This window comes from Pelecanus crispus, chromosome 1 (genome assembly GCF_030463565.1).
Source record: "Pelecanus crispus isolate bPelCri1 chromosome 1, bPelCri1.pri, whole genome shotgun sequence".
Classification (NCBI taxonomy): domain Eukaryota; kingdom Metazoa; phylum Chordata; class Aves; order Pelecaniformes; family Pelecanidae; genus Pelecanus; species Pelecanus crispus.
This window is the reverse complement of record NC_134643.1, coordinates 61,273,348-61,296,597: the sequence shown is the minus strand read 5'-3', so window position 1 is coordinate 61,296,597 and position 23,250 is coordinate 61,273,348. Positions and strand designations below refer to the sequence as shown.

The 23,250-nt window shown below is 41.9% G+C and overlaps 1 protein-coding gene across 5 annotated transcripts in view; it reads right to left on the bottom strand.

The window, feature by feature from the left end:
• Nucleotides 1-8,126: 8,126 nt before the first annotated feature.
• Nucleotides 8,127-23,250, bottom strand: part of LARGE1 (LARGE xylosyl- and glucuronyltransferase 1) — a 205,837-nt gene continuing 190,713 nt past the window's right edge. For 3 of the 5 annotated variants that reach the window (XM_075717525.1, XM_075717542.1, XM_075717548.1), the window contains 3 exons: nt 17,915-18,061; nt 12,602-12,797; nt 8,127-8,324 (listed from right to left, as the gene is read on the bottom strand). In XM_075717525.1, coding sequence (XP_075573640.1) covers nt 8,127-8,324; nt 12,602-12,797; nt 17,915-18,061 — 541 coding nt within the window. The remainder of the gene's footprint in view (nt 8,325-12,601; nt 12,798-17,914; nt 18,062-23,250) is intronic. The other 2 variants (XM_075717532.1, XM_075717555.1) reach the window with 1 other exon arrangement.

Genomic DNA, 23,250 nt, shown 5'->3' with positions numbered 1-23,250 from the left:
ACTGGAAGAGGCATTGCTAAGATAGAAATAAAACTTGTGGTAGCACAAAGCAAACAAAATCCTCCAGGCTCTGTACTAAATAGGTGCCGAGGACATCTCAATGACCCCTCGGTTCTGTTCTTCACCCCAGGCAATGCTGTAATATTTGCGAGTCTGACTGATGGGGAAGAAAGCTGTATCAGCTCAAGAAAATAAAGAAGTTTTGCAAACTGTTAGTTTCACATATGAAAATGGAAATGAAAGCAACAAAAGTTATAAAATATTTGGGCCTTGGGTGATCTGATTCAGAGAGTTGTTTTTATTACATGCACTTGTTTTGCTCTATGAAGTGTAACCAGAAAGAAGATGATGGTGTCTGTGTTCTCTGCTTTCATGACAAAAGCTGGCAGGTCAACCTGGTGGGTATTTTGCATTGATGACTCTCCATGAACGTTAATGCTTGTGGGTTCTTACAGAACTCATTGATTTTTTTTGGATTGCCTTTGCTGTTCTTTGAATAAACCCTAACAGTGAAAAGTAAAAGATGTAAACTCTCCATGAGCCATGTACACCTGTATGGCAATATTCATTGATGTCACAGACAGAAAGCATAATTTCGTTCATCTGTCTGTTCTATTATCAACACAGACAGCAGAAGCTTACTGCCCAGCCTGAACACTGAGTCTCAGGCCAGCTGGATTAATTGGTGCTAATATAATTAGTAAACACTGGGCAAGGTGTCGAGGGTAAATACACACATCTCTTGTTCTCATTCTGAACCAGCAAACTGCTGAGTCCCATCTCTACCTAACCCCAAGGGGCCGCTGTCACTCACGGTGAGTATGCATCTAAAATGCAGAAAAGCTCAGCAAAGTCTATCAGGATAATAGATTTCACAGTGAACTCACTATTGCCATCTAAAAAACTCAAAGCAGACAGCGCTGTGGCTTCATTCCTGCTGCTGGCTGTTAGTTCCAACTGGATGAAGAGTTCATGGATCAATCAGCATTGGATAGCTTTTCCTTTCCTTATAGCATTGCTGGAGAGCACTGCTGGAACAACAGATCCACAGGCAGATCAAAAGAAGAAATTCTGCGAACCTTGCTAACTCCAGCTTTGCCCCAACCATTGACCTCAGTGCTGACAATTTAAAAACAGGCTGGGTGGTCAGACTCCTACTGTTACCAAGCTGCTATTATCTTGTTTTCCCATCTCTTTTCTTATAAGCACCAAAAGAACGATGTGGAAATCCAAACAATTGAAACAAATTAAACATCTTTGAGCTGAGAATGGTTTAATCTCAGTCCTGACTTTCATGACTTTTACAACCCACAGAATTTACTGCAGGTGGGCCACTTAGGCCAGTGGAGGATAAGACATTCCACAGATCCAGAATGAGCTTAGTCCAACCCACAGATCCTACGAACAGATCTTCTGAGGGGCCTCAGAATGCTTTTGCCTTTCTCATTCCTCTGGAAAGTTGGCTATTTAAACCACACCCCTCATGCCCCCCCAGTTATTTACTCCATCTTTTCACTGCTTTCCTGACAGACTGTGCCGATAGTCTTTAGAGCTCTCCCAAAGGGGGAGCAGACATGCTTGGACAGAGCTGGGATTCATCACTCTTGCATGTTCAGCTGTTAGCATTCATAGGTTGGGGGTGAGTGCTACAGGCCTCTGAGTGTGTAATTTCCATCAGCTCCATAGGATCCCTCCACACAAGAAAAGCCTGTAGAACGGAACTGCAGGCATTCTGCTCAGAAAGCCTGAGAGCACAGGGGATAATTGATTTTCCTAAATCACAGTTTAAACCTATCCTTTGGAAAAAAAGGAAAAAAAAAGTCTGGCTTTGCTCTGAATCAAGGCAGCTATCATATTATGAAAAGCTCAATGAGAGCAAAAGTAAAAAGAAGTATCACCCAGCTGCTTCATTCCCTGAGTACCATCAACTCTGTGCATAGAATGAAAAAGGAGTCCTCTAAAAAACTCCAGCAAATGATTGTGGAGAGACTATGTCCTCTTACATATGTAGCAGGAGACAGAAAGAAGTTGTATGAGCAAATCACCAGCTCCACCAGCAACTTGAAATTTCAGATCCTCTAAGTTTCACATGACTGATTTTGCAGCCTTAGCAGGAGTCTTGTGACACAATGGTTGATGTTGAAAATTCACACATCCATTGTCTGAGAATTATGTTGCTGTAATACTGAGGAATAGGCTTAGCTTGGCTTGAAATACTTGGCCTCACATGTTTGGGGACCTCTTCTTGAATGTGTTTGGTGAGAGTGATGTCTACACGCCTGATCGGAGAATTACCCCTGGGTCAGAACTATTTCTTTTGGATTGAAATCTAGTATCTCATGGCAATGGACCATGGAGCTCAAATGAAGCTTTTGTCACTTGCACAGTGACTTCCCATGAATCCATGTTGCAGAGGTTTAGGACATTTTAACCCTACAGAAACAGTAATTAGCTAGGAGACAGGAAGCTGTTCTCATCCTATGGGGGAAAGCTGTAGCACATGGCTGGAATGTGCTAATGGCTGGAAAGATACTAAGCTTTTAGCCTGGGTTTCAGATCTTTTGCACCCTGACACCCTCAATGAGCTAACACTTGCACTGCAGTACCCATTAATATGTCTGGACAAATACATTCACATGATCCATCACACAAATAAAAATTTGGCTGGCTTTCTATTTCCCAGATTATTTTTTTGACTGATCATAACAGTTATATTCTGCAGAGCAAACAAACCCCAAATCCCAAAGAAAATGTTCCAGCCAACTGACACGTACATAGATCCTTTTGAAACTCTCAAGGACTTTGTGTCTTGTTTTGGGAATGTAAAACTACTGATGAAAACAAATTCCTATAAAAGCAAGGTACTTCTAAATCCAGGTTTGTAAGCATTTCCTGAGCCATAATTTGCTGTGTGCACAGCCAGAAGCTTTTCCAAACTTAATTTTATATTGTGAACCAAAATAACAATCTTCAAACAATCCCTAATTCTCCTAAGTGTTTGGATGTAAATATACTGTCTAAATATACATTATGAGTTACTACTGTGAAAATGACTTCATTTAGCTATCAGTGCTTCTGCATTTTCAATACTGCAGTGGAAATAGTAGGTTACTGGCTGTCATGGTCTCCTATGACTTATTTGTTCCAGTCTCAGTTACTGGAGTTGCAGAAACTTAGCTGCTTTCTTTTCCTAAAATTGAAATATTTTTTGTGCTAACAATCATACATTCTTTTTTTTTTTTTGCACTCCCACCATCTAATGTATTAGACCTTGTTGAAGTTCATAAATAATGATGCCTGCCCCACTTGCTGAGCTTGCTGTGTTCTCCTGTTGCTGCACTGAAACCTGAGGAACACTCGCCCAGTATCTGGCAGTGCAGGAAGGAATGTCCTGTGCAATGCCCAAGAGTAGTATCTGCTGATTTGCCAGGACTCCCAGTGCTGCTGGTCATTAATCTTTCTCAGCCAAAAACAGATGGGGCTATTAGGCAGGCTGGAGTAATGGGGGGAACTGGCATGATGCAGAAGGAAATGTATCATCTTCTGGATAGAATTGCATGTAAAAATGAGAACATTAAAAATGTATTTTTCATATTTAATTGGACGATGTATGATTATACCTACCAGAAAATAATGTGCCATGTGTTTTGTGCAGGGCATTTATAAAACTGTTCAGCTGTGGTAGGGTCTTATTTTCCCCTGTGGAGAGAACCAGTAGCTAGAATTTTGACAAGGTTTTTGTGCTTTTCCCTCTAACACAGGGCTTACTCTGCTGCAACAGCTACTGCAAATAACACTACAAAGTGCCTTCACTTGTCGCAGTAAAAGGAAAATGCAGTTTATGATTTACATACAAACCGCAAGAAGCCTACCAGGTAAAAAATCAGTACTTTAGGAATAATGTGAGCATATCTAATATTCAGTCTAACAAAAGTGATGGAACTGCAGGTACAGCTGCTAATTCCTTTATGTCACTGAGTCCAAGATGATGATTACAAATAGAACAAAAATTGCAAATTACTAAGTGGAACCAGATTGCTTGCCTAGCAAACTAGCAAAGCTGGAAGGAATTACTGGAAGTAGGATTTGGAAAACAATCTGATAGATTCTAAGGACTATTTGCGATAAACAAAGACATTTTCTAGGTCTGCCAGGTAGGCAAATGGTAGATGACCCTTAGCCAGAAAATGATAGGATGGAAACTACAGCTAAACATTTGAAGGTATATACTGTGACAACAGAGAGAAATCATGGAAACATATGAGAGGGTTACAATAAGGCATAAAATAAAGGCAAGTGCTTTGCCTAAAACTTGAACTTGCAAAGCCTGTTATATCAAAGGGAGAAGCATGAAAACAAAAATACGAGGATTTGGTGCCAGCCAGCAGATTATTATTTGGAATAATAATTATGCCTGAAATGTGGTGGGATGTCAGGAGGTGCTGGGAAATACGCAGTTCAGGCTCTGGTGCTGGAAGGGGCTTAGGGGACTGAAAAGTTTGCAGTGACTCACGTGTCAATGTTTTGGAGTGGAGGGGGAAAAGGGAGACACAGAACAAAATGTGTCAAGATAATACCCCAAATTAGAAGAACAAAAGAATTTTGTAGAATTTTATTTCTAGTCCCTTGACTAGGAAAAGGTTAGCATTTAGGTGGGTTAAAGAGGAAAACACAACCCCCCAAAACCTAGTAGGGTGATATTTGATATAAAAAATTAAAAACAAACCCTCCTTTTTCCTTTTAAAGAAAGAACCAGTGGCCCTAAATAAAAAGAAAAGGAAAACTGAAATCCTCAGATTAAAAATGGAAAGGACTTATAAATAGCCATGGAGTATGGTATTCCCTTCGATAAATGGAAGACAAGGACAAGGAAATGCTGGTATGACTAAACTGGAAATTTTAGAAGTTATTCAGGCCAAACAGGAAACCTTCAGAGAACGGAAATCAAAACTTTGTAAAGCTGAAAGGAGGGTATGTAATACTTAAGATGGAGTTTGAGCAAGCTAAGAGAGAATTTGAAGAGCAAATAGTAGGAAGTTAAAACTGAAAACACACATTTGCTCAGTACACCAAAAGCAGAAAACCGGAGATAACCGGTAGGCCACCCCAAACAGTAAGTAGAAGAAACAATTAAAGACAATAAGGACATTGCCAAGAATCTAAATGATTTATTTGCATCAGTCTTCACCAGAGGGTGCTGGAGTGATATCTAAATGAGAGACTCACACTTTCCAAATATCAGAGATAAGGAGAGGTCATAGACTGAAGACTCAAGAGAGAAGTTGGTGGAACAAATCAATAAATCAAAGGCATTAAGTCATCAGGTTTGTCTGATATTTCTTAAGACTTTAGGAGAAAACTGAGAATTAAGTAACAAAGTTGCTAGCAAATGCCTACTACAGTAGAGGACTGGAAGACAGTCAGTGTTATAACTGAGTTGGGGACTTTTGTTGTTGTTGTTGGCATTTTTTTCACGGTGTTGGAGGACCCCTGGCAGTTACAGACAGATATGTAATCCTAATTTGCTATCATGTAAATTGGCTGAAATGTGTTAAAAAAACCCAAGCCCCACACCTCCCAAATTATGAAAAGCGCATAGACAAACATGACGTGACAGGTACAAGTCAGTACAGTGTCTGTAAGGGGAAAAAAAAGGGGCTCTTTGAACCTACTACCAATCTTTGAGCCAGTTACACCAGCCAGCACACCTAAGCCTACACAAGAGGTCCCACGACTCACTGTACAGACCCGCAAGTAGCAAATGATTACCTCCCTGCTCCCCTATCCGCATCTCAGGACCACTGAGGAGAGAAAAATGTTTGTGTTGACAATGGCACACCCAAACAAGGTACAGATCTGTGCTACAGGTTAAGCTGCTGCAGGGCAATCCAGTCCATCCTTGGGCAACATTGTTAAGCCAAGGAGAAATGTACATCTGGAAATCGAGTTTTTAATATATATGAAACATAATGGTGGCCACACTGAAGCTCTGACTGGAGATTTTATGTAGGTACAACCAGTGTTAGCCTCTCTTAGGATCAGCATTTGATATCTTTCTCCATATTATCTAATCAACAGGACTCTGTGCTGCAGGGTTCTTCTCGTTCTCAAAATGCAGAGACCTGGGCCCTTAATGGTGAGTAATACGGGACTTGGGGAGTTAAGATTTTGGGTTTTTTTAAAAAATATATCTTAGCCAGGATGGAGCACTCATTTCACTTCTTCCCAGCTCTTCTCAGCTTTTTATGTAAATCTTTACATAAAGCCATTAAGAACAGAAGAAAAGCACTTTGGAAAATTATGCAGTGATGCATTCTTATGCAGCCAACACTCTCAAGGGAAAAAGTTAAAATTACACGTAGCCTCCCGCCCCTTTTTATTTCTTGTCAAAAATGTTGCCTTTTTTGGCTTTTCTTATATATACACAGCATGATGAACTGATATTTGTAGTTTAAATGTCTGGTTTAACCGCGTGGTTTCCACTGTAACAGAAAGCTCTCATGAAATGTCAGGTTAGAAATAAAACCAAGCTCTAGAGGGATGAGGTGAGGAGGAAAGTACAAGGTCCAGTGGCTGAAAAATAAAATGGAAAAAAAGTGAGCAGAACGCAATGTGGATCCGTTTCCCAACTCAGGCAGTAGTATTGGTACGTGTGGTTGTATGGGGATCTGGGGTAGGGAGACAGACACCGTTTCTCACTGAGTTGTTTCTGCTTTCTCTATTAACATTGCAACAGAAATTACAAATAGCCCTGCAAGGGGTAGTGCATTAAACCTCATCTCTTCATCCCATGTAAACACAACATTAATAGTGAAGAATAAAGAAAATGGTAAAAAGTCCAGTGTCTTGTTTTCTGCATTTTGCTTGTTAGGTTTCCTGTCCGCCCTCCAGCAAACTCCTGTGTGTACCGAAGTTGTGAACTTGACCAGCCCGCGTTCAAGCAAACACTCACACTCAGATTCCCAACACATTCTTTTCTCCCCCTCGAATGGGGAGTTTATTCCTAACAGTTCTGCTCCTTTTAATTATAAACTCCTTTAACGAAGTAGTTCTGAGACCTTGCAGCAGGCAGCAGGAGAGCACCAAGGCTACTAGTTGCCATGTTTATAATCCCTGTTCAGCAAAGAAGTCCACTTAAAGCCCAAGGCCCAATGCCTTCACAGATGGGCATGCACTGAAATGAGCCTACAAATCAATATCCCCCCGCACAACGTGCCTTACAGGCAAAATCCAATTCTTGCCTAAAAAAGATAAAGAGTTACAGCCAGGCCCTTTATTTTACGAAACACACACGAACAAGTTGCTCTGGTGAAAACAGACCTTACACTGACAAGTTTTGTTCACTTTCTGGCAGAGCTGCTGATCTTCTTTACTGGACCACCAGAACTGAAGATGGGAAAGAAACACAAGGGAGACATTTCCTTGGCAAGGAAAGGAGCAGCATTTAGGACTGGGGGAAAGGCAGGGTGGGGTATAGGGGATTTTCCTGATAAAACAACTAATTTGAGAATAAAGGACCAACCAGTATCATGTATACACCTAAACCAGTAACACACCTTCTCTGGAGTGCAGTATTGTATAAGTGTCCCCTTCGTTTTCAAGGCTAATTCAGACCTTTGGCTCATCCTGCATTAACAAGGTCATCCATGTTAACAGGGCCCCCTGTGAAAGTTCACAGGTGAAAGTTCCCTTTTAGAGTAGTGCAGATTTGAAATTCACAGGACAGTGACCCGAAGATCTTCCTTTACAGATAAAAAGCATGTCAAATTATTAAATAGCAACATGAAATCCTATATTCTGAAGGTCTGTCTCTGCTCTGCAGTCAGGAGAGCAGTGTGCATTCCCCGCCCCTGCCCAGTCCCCACCTCCAGCGGCACGGCGGGCGTGTGGCCGCCCCTCGCGCTGACACCTCACGAATGCTAAAGCTGAAGGGCCTGGGGTAGTCGGGGAAGGGACGAATGAGCATAGTCCGAAGACATGTCACTTCAAATTTCTACTGTTAGAACTGCCGGGTATGATATAAAAACAGAAAGTATTTCTCAGTTCGAAGTTTGAAGACTGGGCCCCAAACGTTGAGTGGCTCCTCCCTCCGGTGTCCCTGTTTCCCGCACACGGGCTCCATTGTGCTAGCTGTTGTTCTCTGCCGTGAGATATTTGAGGGCTGCAAAGCCGTAGTGGCGCGACATATCCTGCTGGAACTCCTCCTTCAGGGTCTTGAGACAGATGCGGTATTGCTTGTTGGAGCGAAACTTGGTGATGTCGAAGCTGGGGGCGTGTGGCATGTGGATCATGTAGGCGTTGGGCAGCACCGTGAACTCGTACTCCTGGGGGAGAAAGACACCGGCTGTGAGGGTGTTCCCGAGCCCTCCTGCAATGCATCTCTCCCGTACCTCCTCAGTCAAACATGCTCCATCATGTAACAGTTCAGTGTGGGTCTCAGAAACAACAAACCCATACAGATATGCCAAATAAGCCTTCTTTTTTTAAAGTTGCTTTTTCTTGGTTTTATGGAAGATCTACTTTCTCTTTTGAAATGTTTTTCTCCGTGTAAGCCAAATGATGGGGAAACAGTACTAAAGGCATGCCTGAAGCCACGTCTGCAGCACAGATTTTGCAGTAGCGTGCTTGCAACCAACACAGCTGTGACTGCACACAGCCTGAGTCTCAAGCATCCATGCAAAAGCATGTTTTTGCCCCTACAATTTATCTTGTTTGTGATTCTGGAATAAGCTATATTTACAAAGGCATCCATTGCACTACATATGTTGCTTTGCCTGTATACTAAGATACTTACAGTGAGAAAACTGTCCAAAACTATTTATAAACCTGAAAAGAGGGAAGACTACGATATCTTTTATAGGCGACGTGTGAAAATGGACCTGCTAATTCCATATGCTTTGAGAAGGTTTTATGCAATCAAGTTCTCCTTCACAAAGTATAAGATGCTGTTTTAATTTCCCCTCTCCTCTAAAACTACTTCCCTAATTCTCTTTATTTATATCTGACCACATTCTTTGACAGTTTCTGTTGTTAAAAATGATGGTTCATTTAAGTCTCTATTACTCCTCTTAGATTTTTTGAATTTTTGTAATTAAATATATGCTCATTAGAGCAAAGCTAGACAAAGACTGATTCTTAGACAAGCTGAAAGTTCACTAGTGTAGGGTGTGTAAGAAACAGGTATCTGCTCCTGCAAGGGACTGCGCAGGAGAGGGATGTGAACTGCAGTATTCTATAGCCAAGTGAAGTACCCTAACCACTAGGATGCTACCTCTTTTTTCATATGGAATTTCAAAAAGTCTGAGTTGTATGGGATGCAAATGACAAAGAAACTTCGAAGCCTCCACAGGCAAATTTCCTATTGTCCTCACGCAGCTTCTATTTACAACTGTTGCCATATTGACTCATTAACCATCTCTGCATAAGACTCTGGGCAGGGAAAGAACAGCCACAGAACATGCTGGCTTTAAAAGAAATGGTGTACAACTTCCCCTGGTTTGCAAAGTCTAGTCACTTGTAGATTTAGGAGTCTGTGCAGAGACACAGAGTATCTGCAGCACAGAGGGAGAGTACTCCAAAATATTTTATTAGGGAAAGAGATTTATGGGAGAGAACACACTTGTGCTAATAAACATGAGTGTTTCACCTATAAATCTTTCTTCACCTAATAAAATATGATCAATCCAGAAAAGACTGAAAGCTGCTGGGCTACAATGCTACCAGAAACCAAGTGCTTGAGCAACACAGCCCAAGATGAAGCCCAAACAAAATGGAAAAAAGTGAGCAGAATGCAATGTAGATCCATTTCCCAAGTCAGGCAGTGGTTATTGGTGAGCCCAAAGTGTAGCTATGGCTGCAGTGCCTTCCCAGAGACACCTATGAAACAGTAGCATGTGTTGGACAGCTAAGTGCAGATGCAGCTGCATGGCTGCTCCTTCTCATTATGGGAATGCCTGTTCCCTGCCAGACAGTGCTAAAGTGGTAAATCTTTGTGCCAAATCACAATGGTGTCATATATGGGAATGGACTCCTCTGAGCTTCTGTCTGGGATGACAAATGTACAGCAAGAGCAAAATAATCTGATGATCACATGCAGAACTCATTTAGCTGGAAGAGGCTTAGAACTAACAGAGAAGCAAACAGAAAAACAAAGGCTGGCACAATGGAGTGAGGAGAGCTGATAAACTACAAACTACGTCTCTACAAGACGTTTTAAACTAAGGGCTGAAGCTGCAGAGGAAGATGTACCTCCCTCATACAATCATTTCTTTGTTCTCTGTTTGCATCTCAAGTCTGTAACCCTGCAGGTCAGGGACCATCTATGCTCTGCAGTGTAAATTGTTCAGCCCAGAAATGTTCCCATCCCTCTGAAAGGCTTTCAGGCACATAAAGCCTTCCAAAAACTTACGAGTCTGCTGCTAATAAGCCCCTTTGAAATGATGCTGGGCTGGGGTCCTGGAAAAAGGATTGCTCACAGTCTAGTTCCACAGTCAATGGAAGAGCAGGGAAAGGTTTCCTAATGACCCGTCCCCCTACTACATGGAAAAATCTGTTGAGAAAGCAATGCACTTGCAGGAACCTCTGTCCCTACCTCACAGGTTATCAATTCTTTAGACAGAGACTGTCATTATCTATGCATTTGTACAGCATCCAGCTCAGTGGACATCTGCATGCCCCCAGAATAATAATGATGATTAATTCCACGCTGTGTGCTGCTCTGAAGGACGGCAGTGGCACAGGCCCTTGGTAAGGAGTCTGAAACAGTTCTCTTGACAGACACTGCAGTTGTGAGGAGCAGTGAAATAATTCAACTGAGAAGCTGCTCTGCCTGCTGATAATGAAGCCAGCCAAGCAGCTGGCAGCAACCTGATCTGTGGACACCCCGAAGCAGAGGAATGCCATAGGGGGAGGTAGCTGTGCGATCCCACATCCCCTCCAGGCTGATTTTCTGGGAGAACAGGCCAATAACCACGTTGCTACAGATGAAAATGAAACTTCTTTTCAGTGTGAGAATGTTTTTAAGGCTGGAAGAGTGAGAAAAACAATACCCCAGAGTTAGTTCCAACCCAATGGCCATTTAAAATATCTGCGCTATGATCAACTTTGAAAAATGTTCCAATTTCCCATGTGTGAATCTGTATGGTGGGCAAATATCTCTGAACAGAAGAGTTAAATTGTGAGTGCTAGATGAGAGCTGCCAGTGGGAACATAAGCCTTGTTACCCAGACTAACAAATAATAAATCATTATACTGGCACTCTCCACAACTGATGGTTAATTGATTAGTGTTTGGAAAGTGCACTGGAAAATTGAAGTGCTATAGCAGAGCAAAGTATTGTTATTAACAATAATGTAAGGGACAACTCTTTTTCTAGTCTGTAATAATTTTTTCTTAACATAAGTAGGTACAAGTTTGTTGGGAATGCCCTTCTGCAAACAGAGGGCAAGTGCTGGCCAGCCCAAGGTGACTGTGTGGTTTTATAAGCAGAAGTAGAAAATAACCCTCCCACATATGTGCCTGCACACAAATACCGTGTAGCCCACACCCCAGAGACACAATCTCCCAGTAACTTGCTGCATGCCTTATGCTACTCTGCTTCATGTAAACTGGTAAGAGGTGGGCAGAGAAGGATCAGCTATATTCCGTATCCATAGCAGAAGCTAGCATAGGAGGATTCAGATGGCCAAAAAGTATGGGTTTTGGTTAGCATGAAATGCTACTAGTTCAAAAGCTGGGACTGAAAACAAACTAAAAAAAACCCCCAAACCCCAAAATAAAAAGAAATGCCATGACCCAGACCCTGCTGATTAGCACAGCAGTTAGCTTCACATCCAAGAACAGCAGAGAGCTGCGAACCCTGCCATTTCAGTGAGCAGCAGCACCAGGTTCCCACAGAGCCATAGTCACTGCCAGTCTCTAAGATTTAGGTCGGTGGCAGGGACCTTGGCAGCTCTGAGAGCTCTAGTGCCAGTCTGGGTCTCTCGAGCTTTCTCTGCATCCTTATTTTTATATATTCTGCCCAGAAGCTCCATCCCAAGTCACAGATCCAAGAGGCAGGTAGCCCAAGGATCAAGTGCCTGCATCCTCTAGAGTCTGCCCCACAGCCAGACTTTGGAAATGTAAAGTCCTTGTCTTTGCAGAGATGCACTGTAAATCCAAGCCAGAAATTGAAGATGCTTGCCTTGGATTCAATTTAAGATTACTTTTTGAATTCCAAATTAGCATTTGGGACTCACCAGCCTCTATTTAACTGAAAAATTTCCATCTAGGTCTACAGATCCCCTAGTAGGTGACTGGCAAGAAGTGCTGCAATGCTCAGGCACACTGTTGGGCAGCAGGTGGACACTGCAGGGATCGTGCCACTGAGACACAACTTTCTCAGCACTGACAAATAAACTCACTCAGACTCAGTTCTCCTTTTAATGCTTGACAAGGACTAAACTAAGTGCTCCCAACTCAAGAAGCACTCGTTAAGCACCTCAGTAAGGCCAGATGAGCACTTTGGTGATGCAAAGCCTGAAACCTTTCTACAGAACACGGATTTCATTTAACAACCCCGCTGCTCAGCCCTGGGTGAGATATGCAGGCTGTGTCTCCTCACCTGTGCATCCAGTTCCATGATGTGAGCTACTTTGTTCCAGCCAAATCCAACAAACCGCCTGTCATACTCCGGGCAGTCCTTCCTCACAACAACGTATGGCTCAAAATCTGCTTCCCACTCAACGCGGTAGGGGGTGGTGGCGGTTCGCCACTTGGCAAAGTTCGTTGGCGCATGCCCTTTCGTCCAGACGTGGTACCTTAAACAGACATAAATGGCACGGACGTGGGGAGGCAATTGGATAGAATGCATCTTGGCGAGGCAGCAAAATGTTACTTGTTAGATGAAATGCTCAAAAATAAGGACATTAGCTTACAGTTCACACCATCATTTTCAGGACATATCGGAGGCAATTTCTAGGACTATTTCCAGCATGCTTCCCAGAGCCTCTATGTGCTCAATGCTTAAACACATCTAGTTGGCGAAGGATAGTGTGAAAACACTACCTAATGCTTATGTGAGAAACAATTACAAAGTACACAGACAGTTCATCTGCACTACAAAGTGCTGTGCCTCGTTCCTAGCAACCAAGCGTCTGTATCAGTGCTCTAAAATCGGTATGAAATTCTGTAGCTCAGGTAAGGTCCCTAAAATTAGCTATTTCTACACCAGAGTGACATTCATGATCCATTTTATAGGTAATTTTATAATTTGTATGAGAGACACCTGCAGCTCTGGATAGATGTTCTGTTTTATTAATTACTGTTATTACTATGGCAGGAGCCAAAGTGCATAAATAAATTAATAAGTAAAATATTACATAAAGACTTTCTGCTGTACTTTCTACATTGTGGGGAGTACCCATGTGATCCCGAGTAAGGTAATCAATTTGATTTACAGAAAAAGATCCTTTTATACTTCGTTAATCTTGTTTAGGCCACAGCAGGTCTCTTCCAAGCACAGCTTGAATCCACCCCATTAGTGCCAGGGTCAATGACTCTCTCGCCCACTTCTTCTTACACCTTTCCAAAAATCAATGAGACAGGCTCTTTCTGCAGACTCATAGACTAAATAATGAAACAAAGGCATAGCAGGCCATCTGTATTACAACACTGTGAGATGTGTAACAGAAGGGGCAAAACAAACATCCTGCCAGTTTGTAATGTAAGGTACATTGAATTCACAGGGATGACTCATGCGCTAAAGTAAAGGGATTTGAGCATTGAAGATTTGTAGAATTAGGACCTGAGGTAATGTTTCAACCCCAGAAATTCTCATAACATTGCAAGCCATTGCTAAAAACAGGGACATAAAATCACAACCTTGGAATTTCCACTTTGACTGTATGTTCGTATGGCTTATAACTGGAAAAACAGAGAGGTGTTCAGCTTCACTGACTCTAACTGGTGAGAGGCAGTGCAGGAGGACAGAATTATTAGGATAGCACTGGGTTCCCAAGTAATGTATGGTCCTTTGAAGGCTGCATTTCCAAACTGTAAACAGGTTGCATCACTTTCAGATATCTGGCTTGGGGACCTGGAAAAACAAAGCCCTTCAGTATTAAAAAAATGGACAGTGAATTCCCTAGAGATTATTAGAAACCAGTGCCAGATTCACAAAGATGCTTACAATCCTTAATGCCATTTGGAATGATCTCCAAAAAGCCCATCCATTTTCTTGGTCTCTTTTGGAAATGAGTTGGTAACCTACCCAGTCACTAATCTATGCTGGAAAAAAGCACAATTGCAATGTGGGGTGTAAAATGGTATGGGATTGTGGAGGATGCTGTATCTTCTAACATCCTACCTCTGGCATTTTGAAATTAATTATGATAATAATAATAATGACTACTAAACACTTATGAAGTGATTAGTATCTTCAAAGCTCCATATAAACTTTGGTTAATTGAGAGATTCCTGCAGAGAAGCCGTCAAATGCTGCTGCTATTCTAGTTACACTCTCCCACTGATTTAAACAGGGGGGGAACACAACACTAAGCATAAACCCATCAATTTCTTTCCACCCTTTTTGGGGAAAGCAGTGTAAGCAGTTACAGCAGCTCAGGTATAACCTCTGTGAGTCAAGAGAGCTGACCAGAAGGAAAAAAAAAAATACGTGGAAGAGACAATGAAGGGAAAGTACGGAAGTGAGACTGGAGAGACAAACAAAGCAGAAAGGAAGGAATAGACCTGATTGTACCAACAAAATAATACCACAGATTATCTACTTGCCTCTTCAGAGTGACTGATGTGAGTGGAGGGCAAGAGGAAGACAGAACGATGGCCAAGGTCAGGACAAAGAGGAAAATAACTACAGGATGCTCAAATAAGGTGTGCACATGCTAATTATAAAGGAATAATTAGACTGGAAACAAGAATTGTGAGAGTTCAGGATTACATACATATCTGTACATACAATATATATGGCTCTACGCATATATATATACACACACATATAATCCGCTGGAGCTAGGTCTTCGCCAATGGCTGATCATCATGTGAAATGTACTACAAAGTAAGGTATGCAGACATCGTTACATGGATGTCCATGTAGAGGAAGCTACCATAAAAGAGTGAGTAACTTCCAACAGACTTTACCCGTGGTGACGCAGTTGTGAGAAGTGGTTCACTGTCTGTATTGGTCTCCCATCTCACAGGACAAATGAATAAATTTAATTTTCCTCTCAGGACCTTCTTACTCAAGATTTAAATACACATTGAATTTTAAGGCCACACTCAGTCTCACTGACTCACAGGAGAACTTTGTGAAAATTGTGAACAACGTATTTTTCACTATGCTGGCAATTTTGACAAATCCAAACCAAATAATTTGATCTCCGTAAAATGACGATGAGTTTCTTTCCCACGGTGCATGGAAAACAACTGCACAAAACCCTGCTGCTTTGGGTCAAATGTTTCATCTTACTTTAATTATCGATTGCTTTTATTTAAAATAAAATTTCAACACTATAGTAAACTTCGCTAAAAGTTAGCAAAACGAAATCATTATTCTTCTCAAAGTGTTCTTCTGCCCTGCCATGTCCCTTAAAGCTTCCTGTTACAGTGAGAAAGATGATTTGGTGGAAGAAAAACTTCCCTGGTTCTGTTCTCAGATGCTTAAACATTTTGCTGGATTGTGGATGCAATCAGTTAATTAGTTAATCAGTTGTTGCTGGTTATGTTTTCTCAATACGATGCGTCTTCTACCAGCTGTGGCATTCCTGATGCCTGAAAGCGGCGCTGGCAGTACATTTGCGGTTCATCAGCTATTACCCAGGCACTGAGCGGACCCACCCTCGTGAGGCACAGTCACAGCCAGCACTTGCAAACAAAGCCAGCAAGCTGGCATGGAGCAACCCACTGCCGCGGAGGGTTTCCACACAGCACACCTTGCCAGCCGTCGATGCTCACGTCTTCCCTTTTCTTCTGGCGGTGACTGGGGGATGTAATTCAGAGCTGTTTTGTACTTCTTAGCTGCCCAGAGGTAGAAAAGGTCACCATTTGGAAAAGAGGTGACAAAAGCAATTTCAGTGAGGGAAAGATTGTAATCTAGTGTGTGGTGTGAGGGACTGGGATGCTGCAGGCGCTCTCAGCAATCACTGTCACAGCAGTCCTCCCCAGCTCACTCCCACCCGCTCAGCCTCGAACTGCAGCGTTATTAAAACACCTTGAAGGTGGAGGTGGAAATTCTCAGCCCAGATCACAGCTGCTTTGTGGCTGCTGTTGATAGATTTGAGCAATGAAATGAGCCAAAGCAAACTGGGGAAGCATTTGTAAAATGTGTCCTACATTAATATGTACACCAGCTACAGACCACATGTCCTTCAATTCTTATTTAACCTTGCTCTGGCAAAACTCCCACTGCTGTTAAAGAAATTTTTGCCTGAGTGAGACTTGAGAAAGGATCTGCAAATCTGGCTGTGTACGGAACACACCAACATGCTGTATAGCTGGAAGATGAAATCTGTAGTGGAAGGCCACTGCTGTGCAAGCTGAAAATTTGATTGCTGGTGGAATGTAACATCTGAAAATCCTGAGGGTGTTACTTTCCACTGGAAGGATTTTTTCTTTCAAGTATGGGAGAAACAATTGTTTTCTATCAACAAATCTCTTGTTAATTTGTACGTTTTTGACTGTTAAAGAATGATGGGAGAGTGAAAGGCACTTGCTCTATCAGTATCCTTAAATAATTTTCCAGAGAGAGGCATGCCTCTCAGTCACCTCAAGTTTCTACTTCAAGGCAGTCACTGGTAGGGTAGTGCCAGAATTATGTCTTCCAGGCTCACACAGGCTGTTTGCTATGACATGTGCAATTGGCCACATGAGGGAAGGGTGGCTGCTGCAATGACAGGTGTGTAGTACAGAGAATGGCAGAAGTATGAGGAAAGCTCTAAAGCAAGGGAAGGATGGGAGAGGTGATAAAGAGCTCCACCGGCCATGGATAATTCCTAGCTTTTTCATAGTTTTTATCTCTAGATCTCAAAATACCGAAAAAAGGAGAGGTGAACATTGTTACCGGCACTTCAGAGATGGAGAACAGAGATGTAAGAAAGTGAACTGATTCGCACACCACCTCCCAGCGGGGCAGTAGTGGAGCTCAGAAGAGAACGCAGGTCTCCTGAGCCCCCTCTCTGTGCAATATCATAAGGCCATATTGTGCTCTTCCCATCACTGCAATGCTTTACAAATGTCTGCTAATCAGATCTCACCACACACACCCAAGAGACAGTTAACCCCTGGTAGTTGCATTTTAAAACTGAAGAGTCTGGCAGATAATAGAAGTGACTTGTTCACAGCCACAAAAGGAGTCTGCTTCAGAGAGGAGCTCCAAATTTAGGTGTTCTTTGCTCCTCACCTTCTAGTCAGAGTATACTTTTACCTCTAAATAGTTCTAGCTATTTAAGCATATGTTTCACACTTTAAAAGAGCACATGACAAGCCTGCGTTTGTTTTTCCAGTAACTCAGTAAGGAAGCAAACCAACGAGCAGAGAGAAATTATTTTTGGTCACATGAGGGACACAGCTATCCAGATAGTATTTGGCAGCCAAAAAGCAAATTACACACACATGAGTGTAATGGTCACGCTTGATTTTGTAGCGCAATAAAAAATGATGAAAATAAAACAAATTCAATTTAACAACTGAAGTCCTTCAGTAGAGGATTATAATACTAGATAAAATGCTGAGCTTACAGATGGAATATATCCACATACGATTCTGTTCACTGCCTCTCTATGAAAAGGGAAAGAGAATTCCAGTGGATTTCTTAATGGAGCTAGCTAGCTGACAGTGAGAGAGAAAAATCAAATATTCACAGAACATCAAAAACATCTTTAGAGATAATGACCACAGGTTCAACAAAAGTACTTTCCATTACCTGAATGTGAAGAGGGTTCCCATGTCCAACATAGATAGCAGCTCTGCTTTTGACTTGGGGAAGGAGAGGCGGTAGCGTAAGGTCTCAAAAGCAGGTACAATCAGAGCTTTCTTGGTGTTAGCCAGGTCTAGCTGGGTGACGGACTTCCTGGCAAAGAGCAACAACAAATACAGGCAGGAAAATTTTAAACTGAGCAAATCACTTGGCTTTTCAAAGTAAAGAGCAGAGAATAGGCAGATTGATACCGTAAATATAACTCTGGCCCATATTTTTTCCCAGGGGTGTTTCATATTTTCCTCTCCTTTTGAATCTGCTGCTCTAAGAACAGGGAGAACAATCACAGTTCAAAAAGAGCTTGCGTGTTTGACTGATCAATGCTGCCCTGCATATCCAGGGATGCACAGAGCTGAGCTAGCACTCTGAGCCTGGCCAATTGACCACCTCTGTAAGAGCAACATAGTTGAATGTTACTACATATGTGGTAAAGAGCTGCCCAGTCAATGGCAGTTCTGAAAAAATGGGATTTATCTAGGACTCTGTGGGACTTCACAAGGTGAGGAGCTGGAAAGTTTGGTTGCATTTCAGCCTAGCTATTCTCTGTCCTGCGCTGTGCCATCATACTTGCTTTCTACCTCTGCTTTAGAGCTCTGTGTGTCCTGCAAGGTGAGCATTACCTTAACACCGCTATGGACCAGATATTTGCCCTCAAGAACACTGTTGCCATAACGGTCGGTGTTTGTTCAAGGCAAGGCACAGATCTACTGCAGCAGGACATGGTGCAAATCAGCAAAACTGTAAATTAGCAGTATTTTTTTTGACTTTTGTTAATCATGTGCATGGTAGCACCAAGAGATCAAAGCTCATTCGTGCTTGGCTCTATATGTAGGGCAAAGAGGCTGTTTCCTGCAGAGAAGAGCTGTGCACTGGATGTGCTGAGATACCTTGCTTTTTGCCTTCTTTTGCTGCAAGTTGTTCAGGGCAGAGACTGTTTGGTGTGTGAGTATGTGTGTGTGTGTGGCCATACTGCATTTTGCACAGTAGGGCCCTTCTCCAGACAGGGGCCTTAGGACGACTGCCACAGGAGAGCAACAGCTTAGCAACCTTATGAACTGCCTGCCAGAGGTATTCAGTCTATTCTTGCCTAACAAACTAAAACCCAAAGAAAAAGAAAAAGAAGTTACTTTTCCATCCCCAAACTGAATCTTACTATGCTTGTCATTAAAAATAACTCTGTCTCGATTTTCCTTTCATTATCTTCATATTTCATATGAGAAATATGCCTCTCTCTCCCTGTCAAAGTCAGTTCCCCTTAACAGGATTCACTGTCCTGACTTTTATGTTCCTGCAACAAGCAATCAAGGACAATGTTGACAAGCAGCAAACTCTCTACAGCCTTATAAGATGAAGGCATTTGGATCACTGTCATAATAACAGAAGGACCAAATAAACTACTTTTCTAGGCCCAGAATACCTAGAATTCATTTATATTGCCATCAGAGAAAAAGAAGAGCAGGGCTATTTAATAAAATCTGAATTTCAAAGAATTCACACCACCCTGTAGGCCTGTTCTATAAAAAGAAATCTGTTCTCAGCGCCTTACTGCAAAGTTTGCATTGTTTAAAGAACTCCTACCACATTCCAGTGAACTTTTCACAACTGAAGGATTTTAACAGCATCTTTCCTCACTAGCTTCTCCCTCACCATCACTAATGGCCAAGATACCTGCATGTAAAAAGATGACTCCTTCACAATAAGCCTCCATGACCTTCCAGAATCACTGAGCAGTGCCAGCATTCATTTCTTAGGACATTCTTAATGTTTCTTCCTCTTCACACCTTCTCTGCAAGCACAGCACACTAATAAAGTTTCTCTGACAACATCTCAGGCTTTCTGGACTCTGTGCAATCTATCAGCCTTGAGCAGTACAGCTTTGGGGATTCAGTTCTATGAAGGAGTAGGTAATGTTTGCAGTGATGCTCACCCTTTGGGCTCTGCAAGGAAACAGCAGCTTCCATTCATGGCTGTTGCTATCTCTTTGTTTGATGGAGAGCTCAAAAGTCCCAGGCAAAAATCAAGGCCTTGGTGTGCGTGGCACTGTCAAAAAGTAGGAGACAATCCTGACCACCAAGTTCACAGTCTGAAGTTGAACAAAGCTGAAGTAGGTAGAGGTACCAAGCAAGGGTAACAGCAGATTGTCAGACAGAGCAAGCTGTGTTGAACCTAGTGTTGAATGTGTCTCATTTTGTAAGATATGGGATACAAGCACAGAAATGATGTGGTTATCAATAACCCTTTTTGCACAATCCCTGCTCTTGTCATCTGCAAATTTAAGATAGGTGTCAATGGAAAAACTGTTGGAAAGAATTCTTTTCTTCTTTATGAAGAAAACCAGAAGGCAGAGTGAACAAACTGATACAAGAGGCTGAAATCACTTGCATTGTCAAAGGTCAATATGAAAAGTTAGGTAAATGTAGAGAAGCAGAGGTCTGAAAACAAGATGCTTGTAGTGGATGTAGTCTAACACAGGAACTAGTGGAGGTACTTCAAGAGTGAAATAACATAGTGGGATAATCTCTGCAGAAATATTTTCAAGAGCTATGTGAGCATTTGAGGTGCATATTGTCAAGCCTAAATGGAGGGGTTCACCAAAACTGAGCTGGGAGTTGAGACACACTCAGTGAAGAAGTCCAGCAGCACTGACCTCCGAGGAGAACAGCCTGCCTTTGATGTGTACTAGACGACATAAAGGACAATGTAAGGGGAAGAAGGAATCAGTACTGACATCCAGGTGTTGAACCTGAGTGACAAAGGACAACAGAGGCCATGTGAATTGTGATAAAGGCAGGGAGGATTTGGTAGAGAAAAAAAGATCTTCCATTTTCTTCTGGTAACTTGGCTGGCGGTCTGCTCCTTGGACAACCAGCTGAAAATCTAACCTCTTCCTATTGGAAGCAAATCTGCTTTTCCTTTTCTGTTGGGTTGACTTTTTTCCCTGTTTTGAGTGGAGGTGCCAATTTGCTGGTTGACTGGTTCTGTGATACTTAGAATAGGAAAATTTTCACTGTTGGTGTTGCAAGGTATGTGGAATATAATGTAAGGAATACATTTGGTTATTTTGCAAACTAGCAATGGGTAAACTGTTTAATTCCTGCACTATTCTTATGAGGGCTGTTTTTTGGATTCAGCAATATCAATTCAGTATCCATTTTCCTTTATCTGTCCTTTTCCCCAAACCCCAAAATAAGGATATATGATTTTATGAAGAGCTTTCTCTTTGCTAGTGTTGTCCAGGAAACCGTTTCCTAGGCATCTTTGTGTTCAGACCTGATGTATGTCATTCTGACACAGTGAAGGTTGGGTTAAATTTCTAAATCTACTAATCAACCCTATTTTTCGCAAAGCATGGAAGAAATGCATCTTAAATCACAAGAGTCTACTGACAGGTTGAATGAACTCCATCATGTTGATATCAATCTCTTCATCTCCGTAGTCCTTTCCAAAAATTAACACAGAATTCTCATCCTCATGGGGGCAGATAGTAACACCATTCCCATTTCTGGAGGATAGAGAAGCTCAGACACAGAAAGGGTTAGCAACCTAATCCTAAAGCACCGAATTCAGAAAAAAAAAAAAAGAAGAAAAAGAAAAAGAGTCCATTAATTCAAATTAGCTTCCACCATCAGGACTCGGTAAGTGGTTAGTTCGAGATCAACGAATACAGCAGTCACAGAGTTTGTGGTAAGAACTGGGAGAGTTGTCAGTCCACTGTGGAATTCATTAGAACATTCTTCCTCTCTGCAAAAGCAATGAATACATAGTCTACAAAGGCATCCAACAAACAAAAAACAATAGGCACAACATGAAGTGTGTCTCTTGCTGAGATGCTGAAGAACAACCAGAAATACTCCACAACTCATGTTGCAGGGGACAGTTATAAAACCTGTGGACAGAGCTTGGATGCCAGGTCCCAATTTATGCTAAATGTGTCACTGGAAGCAAAGGGCGTATTTCACACAAATGTGTCAGGAAGAACTTGAATGCTAGCTGTGACAACTGTAGATAAGCAGCCTGTCTAGTTATTTTATGTTAGAAGAACCTTTAGGATGACCCACACACCTTACTTGTAGGAACCAGAAAGAGCCTTTACCTCTGGGGCAATGACAAGATGACCTCAGTAACTAATGAGGGAAGTGACAAAAGACTTTGACTCAGCACGAAGTGTCTGAATTTCGTAAACAGGAAATCTTTAAATGATGCATTTCTTTCCTTTTGTACTTCACAGAAAGGTAAGGTAGGACAAAATGGGGGTTTGATGGAGATTAAAAGCATTGATATGGTCTTACTTGGCAGCTGTGAAAAAGCTCAGTTAGCACAAATCTAAGTGCTAGCAACAGATACCTAGAGGGACAGGTAACCATCAGCTCCTCCTTCAAAACTGGCCGTAACCTTTCACATACAACACTTTCAAAATATATTGAAAATGTTTTTCAACATTCCTTTCTTTCTGAGAATATATTGTCTGTAGAGACACAATATATAATATATGTAAATCAGCAAACTTGCAGTGAAAGGGACTTGTCTGGCTTATCCTATACGAAGCAATGCCTGAAACACCACACTATTTCTATTTGCTTATGGTTGTTCTATCTGAGGAAATGAAGATGAAAATGTTTCTACGTCTCTAACAAACAATCGCTGTCATTCAGGTAGATAGCACTAATCAGCTACTTGCAGAGGCGGTGGGAACAGTCAATGCAGAAAGATACAGGGTATCCATTTTTAAAATAATCTCACTGCACCTCCCTGCTATTTTGCTCAGAAAAATCATTACTGAAAAAGCAACAAAAGCCTCTAGTCCACATACAAAAAAATCCAATCCCTTTTTAAAGAGCTGGTAGTAGCAGATTAGCAATTTCGATATTCCCAGGCAACAGGGACTCACAGTCAGAATTAAGGTGGTACGGGCCTCACAAAAGGCTGGTAGAATAACACAAGGTCTTGGATGCAACAGCTTTCAGCATGAATCTGTTTTTTTTTCTGAAACAGCACCAATGGGTGGCATCACTGTGCATTTAGTCCTATAATACATTATCACCATACAAGAATTATTTCTATGGTTGTAATATCTTCAGTATATTGTGGTACATCATTCCACTTTCTCTCCTTTCTTCTTCCTTTCAGTACTGGCTCCCATCAGTGCACTGCGCAGCAGCATGGAGAAACAACTTGCTTTTTTAGTACTACATGCCAGTATCAACAGCTGCTATCCTTACTGTGTCCAGCATCGATCTGAAGAAATGTAACAGTATGCAACACTAATGTCAAAGAACAGAAAA